This window comes from Labrus mixtus, chromosome 8 (assembly GCF_963584025.1).
Source record: "Labrus mixtus chromosome 8, fLabMix1.1, whole genome shotgun sequence".
Lineage (NCBI taxonomy): Eukaryota > Metazoa > Chordata > Actinopteri > Labriformes > Labridae > Labrus > Labrus mixtus.
In genome coordinates this window covers 21832618-21839854 of record NC_083619.1, presented here as the reverse complement: position 1 = coordinate 21839854, position 7237 = coordinate 21832618, and the positions used below count along the sequence as shown (strand labels likewise).

The 7237-nt window shown below is 39.8% G+C and overlaps 1 protein-coding gene across 1 annotated transcript in view; it reads right to left on the bottom strand.

The window, feature by feature from the left end:
- Window positions 1-736: 736 nt before the first annotated feature.
- The window catches only part of ak5 (adenylate kinase 5), an 80937-nt gene continuing 74436 nt past the window's right edge, over window positions 737-7237 (bottom strand). The window contains exons 12-14 of the mRNA XM_061045130.1: window positions 3624-3740; window positions 3136-3333; window positions 737-1469 (exon numbers count right to left, since the gene is read on the bottom strand). Of these exons, the coding sequence (XP_060901113.1) occupies window positions 1404-1469; window positions 3136-3333; window positions 3624-3740 (381 nt within the window). The 3' untranslated portion in view covers window positions 737-1403. The remainder of the gene's footprint in view (window positions 1470-3135; window positions 3334-3623; window positions 3741-7237) is intronic.

Below are 7237 nucleotides of genomic sequence, written 5' to 3'. Positions count from 1 at the left end.
CACTGAAAAATCAGAGTTGATGGTGATTAATTTTCTGTTGTTGAACGGATCATTATCATCTCTGTATTCTGTGCTAAAGTAAACAGCTGTGCAGGTTGAGCTGCAAAACGTCATGCTGCTGTTACCCACACTAGCAACACAAATGTTTGTGTGGAGCTCTTTAAACTCTGGGGGACACGAGAATAGTAAATTGAGAGCTTTTGAGAATACTCCATATGACGGGGAAACAGTCAATAAAATGTATAGGTAGGATACTTGTCTGTGTAGGCCTTCTGTAGGTTTATTTTTTTTTAGTGTGTAGCACTTTTTCTACCCTCTCAAGAGAATGAAAGAATGCTTGTTTTTTTTCAGATATTTATGAGTAGATTATTTTACAGAATAAGATGCAGTTGAAAAACCTCCAGGTGAAAATGTTAAGCATTTGTTTTTAAGCCCATACATTTCTTCCTCCTACTTGTGACCTTTGGTGCTCTTGTCAAATAGTTCCAGACACATTGAGTGCTGCAGTTAAAGGTCAGTTTGCTGCTTTATATGTGCACCTACAGGTACACCTACAAACTATATTTACATGCATTTCAAACAGGATCCTATAACCCCATATTTATCAGTTGGTTATTTTTCATAGGAGCAAACTTTTGTTGCAGTCATCTCACCAGCAGATGGCGCTAAAAGATAAAGAATAATATTCATCCACAACCCTCAAACAGACACTGAAGCACAAACTCAGAACTCCTCCTTTTAGCAAATGCACTGGCTTTATTGAATGTTAAATACCACACTCAAAACAAGCACTTGTACGATGAGCTTTGGAAACATACAAATGCGATATTCTTGAACACTCAAATCTTTTTCTGCTTTTTTTTTTTTTTTTTAATTCAATGCACAAAAGGCAGTTAAGCTTTGATTGTAATTCTTGCATGCTTGTCACAATATAAAACACAACACTGTGCATGAGAGCATGAGCACATACACTGACATTTCCACTTTCCTGCATGGCGGGAACCGCTCTCTCTCTCCGGTTTCACATTCTCGACCAGAAAGCATGCTCTCAGTCACAGCAGGAATGCCGTGTTTCTCAGTAAAGTTATCTGCCTCGGCGGGGCAGTTGGCAGCATATATCGAGATCCATGTTAGAGACAGAGATGATGCAAGTGGGTGTAGCAGGATGTGACAACCAGGCGCTTCATCAGTGTTTAAAGCAGGAAGAAGTTTCACCGACTTGCTAGGTGTTTTGGGGGGCATGCAGACCACTGGAGTTCAATGAGCGTGTATGTGGTGCAGGTGTGAGGTGAGTGAGTCTCCTTGCAGAGAGAGAGAGAGAGAGAGAGAGACAGAGATCTTCACAGGTGGAGCTCCAGGACAGCAGAGATTTGGGGCTGGAGGGCGAGACGTAGTGGTAGAAATCAGAAGGTCTCCATCGCCTGGCAGATCTGGGAGAACACTTCATCTGGCGACCTCTCTGCGTCAATCTGATCAGAGAGACAAACCGGGTTAGATCATTCCTTTTACAGTCTGAGGGTCATCGATCGGGGGAGGACAGCTGTCTGCTGCACTGTAACCTCTGTGATCACACAGCAGACTGATGACCTCCCTACCTGTTCTGGCATTTAAGCATGCATGCACTTTGAGAACCTGATGTGATATTTAAATGTTAAAACGGCTCATTTTAAAGGGACAGTTCACCCCTAAACATATACTCCGTGATTATCTCCTGCTCTTGTTAGTGGAGAAGCAGAAGTGACCACTGAACACATCGCTCAGGTTTAAACAACATCCTGCAACTGCTCAAAAATAATCAAAAGAATATTTTATTTTGAAACACTGTACATGTTTCAGTATGGTTATTTTAGTTCAACACCTTCGTCTTAAAGCCTGTTAGCTATCATATGCCTCAGTTATTTACATGAATTCATATCATACCAAAGGGTAGAAAATTAATGAACTAATATTAAACAAATACAAAAAGAAAAGAAAAAACGAGCCACTGAATAATTTGATGTTTAAAAATGGAAATCGTTTCATATCTGGTGCATTTCAGCAACATGTCAAACATTACAGCAATCATCAAAACAGCAAACGAGAGAGAGAATGCCTTTGACAAATAATCAATGTGAAATAAAGTATTTTTCATGCATTTCTACAAATAGCTCATTAAACCTGATGAAACTGTCTTCCATCCAAATATTTGTTCTAATGTCACCATAGAGTCCATCACTTAATCCACACTTTGACTAATGATCTCATCACCTACACACACAATTAGAAACGTTTTCCCAAAACTTTGCAGTCACAAAAATCCAAGACATAATGAGCTCAAAAATGTCACTGGATTAAGTCAAACAAACTGCATTACACTGGTCCTGCAGAGACCTTGAACTCCCTCACTGCTGACATTTTCTTTCAAACTTCACCTGAAAAACTTCTTCTGCCCCTTACTCCTCTCTGACTCAGCAGATAGGTATACTAACTCATCAGCATTTGTTTCAACACAACAGACACACAACGGCTACTGACTTTGTTGCATGCCACATTATTTTCTGATGTCTGTCAACAGGGTCGATATCGCCAGATACCGATGTTTAAGCGATACATTGGTGCATCCCTAGTAGACATACTTTTTAAAGAGAATTTTGTTCCTGAGGGACTTTTAATATCATTGTTGGCTGCTTGGAGCAGCTGTAGGCACTTTGGTTGGAAACTAGTGAGTGCCCAGTCCAATTCCTGGTAAGGAAAAAGTATTATTTTGGACTGTTTACTGGAGATGTGCCAGTTTACCTCCTGAGCACTGCCAAAATCAGTCCCTGTGCAGCCCCCTCACTCTGACATTTATCCATAAATGCATTTCTGTAGGTCCTGTATGTGCTTTTCAGCCTATGTACGTGTGTAGCGGTTCTCGCAATAAGAGATAATAAGAGATTGAAAAGCTTAATTTTCATCTGTATTAATAAACGAGATAAAATTAAAATTTAATAAAGCGATAAGGTGGATAGTTAAAAGCTAACTCAGATAGAAAGATAGATTATTAATCCCGAGGTTAACAGTAGGAATTAACTCTGGTAGAGATAGTTTGATCCAGCTATAAAGGAAAAAACAAACAAACCTAAAAACAGTTTCTTACTAATAAAACAAGCATACCATGTGCAGAAGCTTCTTGCGTTCATAGAGAGCTGCCACATCCTGGCTGTCGCTGCAGAAGCTGTCAGCTCTCCTGTGCAGCGTTTCGTCTTGGTCTGTGGCCGGCTGGAAGCTGGAGGAGGATCTGCGGCACTGCACACGGCTCAACATGGTGTCTGCAGAGCAGCTCAGCAGGAGGACCGCACTGGGCTCTCCCATCTGACACACAAGGAACAGGTCCAGCTGATATCAGTGAAGCTACATCTTATATTTTAGTTTGTGTCACTTTGCTTTTTGACTTATCTTTGTGAGTTTATCTGTTACAATCACTCTAGTTTTTACACTCCAGCGTCATGTTTGAAAAGTCTTTCCCACATCGATGTCAATACTTCATGACAAACACTTTTTAAAATCAAAGAAACTGAGAGTTGTTTATGTTTCTGCTTTATTTATCACTTTGCTTTTGAATATGTTTGTGTGGACACATGTCGGCTGTTAGTTGCTCTGACCTTGGCCTCGTACTCCTCTGCGCGACTCAGGTCTCTGGGGAAGCCGCTAATCACCAGACCTTTCCCCTGCCGTACTGAAGACGCCACCGCATCACACAGCAGCTCCAGCATTGTGTCCTGAGATAAAACACAACACATCAAAAACAGTTTCTGATGGCACCTCCAGATTCCCTAAAGCGTGTCAACAAAGAGCAAATGTCTTTCAAATGTTTCAGTAAAGCATAAATATCAAGTGAATGTGATTCATAGGGATTTTTACGTCCACACAAAGTTGTACGGTCTTTATGATGTTGAAAGTGTGGCGCTCATGGTGACCTGCAAACAGTTGAATTAGCTGAATCTGTACTTACTTTAGCCGATGTTGATTAATCATTCATTTCACCGTTACATTTATTTATGAGCACATTCTCTTTTGTCCAAGAGTTTAAAAACGATCAACAATAAACTTAAACTTCACATTGAAACAAATATATTTATATAATTTTGCCCGATAAATGACCCAAAACAGATAAAACAAACTTTACAGATAAATCTGTTTGTTTTACAGATAAATCTGTAAAGTTTGTTTACAGCTGTGGTTCAGTGGTAGAGTTGTTCGTCTTTCAACCAGATCGTCGGGAGTTCCCCAGCTCCTGCAGCCACATGTCTGATGTGTCTTTGGGCGACTCACTTAACCCCAGGTGGCTCACGCTGCTCTGTCAGTGGCGTGTGAATGTCTATGAATTTATTAGTTCATTCTGATGGCCACTTTACTAATACTATACTAAAGATGCTAAACCTTGTTCAAATTGTTTTGTCCTTAACAAAAATAAGCTGATGAAAAGGAACAAGCATGGTAAGGCCACTTTGCCTGGATAAACGAGAAGTAGAGCTATAAAAAAAAAGAGAAAAATGAAAGGCACAAAACAAAACACATACAACATCTTCACACAAACGAAAGGTGTGTTTCCCGGTACTGAACTGCAATATGTGGCTAAATTATTTCGGCCTATCTATGTGTTCATTTTCATTAAACAGAGTGTAAAACTGAATTTCCCCTCGCGAGATTAATAAAGATTATAATTATTTTAAAAAAACGTCATGCAATTATTCTCTGTCTTCATCTGTTAGCAGCAAGCAAGTTCAGGAAGAAAGCATACTACTGCACATGCGACCCTATGTTCTTATTGAAACATAAATCAAGCGCTCCCTCTGCAATGAGCCGGCCTATATAAAGCTTCTGTGTTCAACGTTCTGTTATTTTTACAGTCTATGGTTCAACCACTTTCTTACTTTGCTCTCCTGCTGTGTTGTAGCACGGCTGCTAGTTTGCAAAATTTGCCACAGATTTGCCAATTTAACACTGATACAAACATGCCCTGTTTAATGCTTTTATGCTTCCTATTAACAAGCTACTTTGCTAAAAGCAGCCTGTAGAGGACATTGCAGATGAAATATTCCAGTTTGTGTCACAACTTGTAACTTTGATTGCTACTAGCTTCACTTCAACCGGGAAGCTACTTAGCTAGCTTGAACTGCTGAGTCACTGTGTTTTCGCTGAGTTCTGTCATTGTTTTTGTGTGCTACTTTTGCTTTTTTTTTTTTAACCCTGCTTGTGGTTGTTCTGGCGTCTTCTTTATGCTAACTATGCACATTTTGCTGTCATGTTGCTGGAGTTTCTGAGTTTTTGTTGCTTCTGGATGTTTGTTGTGATGCCTTCATGGGCTGCATTGCTTTTTTAATGGTTATCTCTGCAGTTTCTTGGTGGGCTTCCGTTGGCCCAGGCTCACGCTTGTGTCGCCTGCAGACGTTAAGGTTTTAATTTGGCTAATGGGAGGTAGAAATAAGTGTTTTAGACATACAGTAGTTATACATTTGTATTACTGGCTCTATGGGAAAAGCAATGAATAGTAACATTCAAACTCACAGCAGTGAGTTATGTAACTGCTTTCTACGATGTACTATTCTCCTGTTAGTCTTTGTTCATGCTGCTGTGATTACTTCATCTTAGTTTCCTAACTTCATATTCATCATGTCAACTCACTAGATAGTACACACAGTGACAGTAGCTGCTTGGGAATGATTAACGTTAAATGAATGCGGTCTCATAAAACAGCCCTGCAATGAATCCTTCCTTTATAAAGCTAATATGTGTTTGTTATTATGATCTTGAACCATTTACATAAATCATGGTCAACTAGATATTAGAAACACATCATCCTAATGATGAGTCAGCAGCAACACAACCTCCAGGGCTCCACAGTGACCATTAAGTTGAATCCACACCTCCGTAAAACAGTTTGGTTAAAAAGTGAACATGTTAACCTTCATGAAGTAAGTATAACTGCAGGACTTTTGTAGTGGACTACACTCATTTGAAAGGGTAGTTTGGGTTTGAAGTTCACATATCTGAAGGGAGCAGTCTGAGTACAGAGCAGCTGCTCCTCCGCATCATAAGAAGCTAAAATAAAGGTTGATCGGGCATCTGGTCTGGATTCCTTCTGGGTACCTGCCTGTGGAGGTTTTCTGGTCACGACTCACTTGTAAGACACCCCCAGGGTAGACCTAGAATACGCTGGGAGAATAACATATGGCATCTGGCGTGGGAACGCCTCAGGATCTCCCAGGAAGAGCTGGGGATTGGTGCTGATGTTGCTTAGCCTGCTGCTATACTGAAGCATATAACAACTTATTGGAGAAAAAAAAAAATTAAAACAAGCAAAAGCAAATGTAGGATTGTATGGATTTATATGTTATGTTGATTTCCTACTTTTCTCCCCTAAGCTAGGTATAAAGTATGAAAGGCACCACAGGTAGTAGTTTGGGGGAGCAATACCTTGCTGCAAAATCCATTGTATGTATATATTCATGAAAATGTGCAACATTTAGGGTGTTTACAATGTGTTAATAGCAATGCATTACTTTTTTATTTTTTAACTTTTTGTCCCTTTAAGCGTGCCGTTAGTAAATTACCCCAGCGTCTCTCTCAGTTGACGAGTCAAAGGTCATATCTGTGACGACAAAACATTTGACCTTTTTCTATCACCTTTGGCTGTTTTCATTTAGCATCCTGGCAATCAATTCTCTTCCCTCGCTCGAATTACAAAGTGGCTTTAAAACTATGCTATAAACAAATATATGAAATATGGCATTACAAAATGAGAGTGCAGAGGATGGTATGAATGAGGATATTCTAAAGAGAGTTTTGGCTGAGATCGATAATCAGTTGTATTTATAAAGTCCAGATTATAAGACCAAAGAAAAGCAGCAGAGCCAGAGATGTAGCTGATGTTCACAATGCTTCCTGATAAATGGGGGCATAGCAGCATTGTGTGCTGTTTCAATATACAACACCAAATAGGTATCCCACTCATCTGGGAATGCGCACCATAAGATTGGAGTGCTTTTCTGGGAATTTTACTTGTACATATTAAACCAAAAAGCGTAAATCACAAGGGAGGTCAGAAACTGATGTTGGACTCTGTGTAGGCCAATCGAGTTCATTAAAGCAACTATATGAGGCACTTTCATTTTGTTGATTTTGGCGGCCCCTGCTGAAAGAACAGTACATCTCATATTTTTTGCTGAACTCCTGTGTAGTTTGGACAAGATCCTGCTTCCTTTGAACTTTCTTG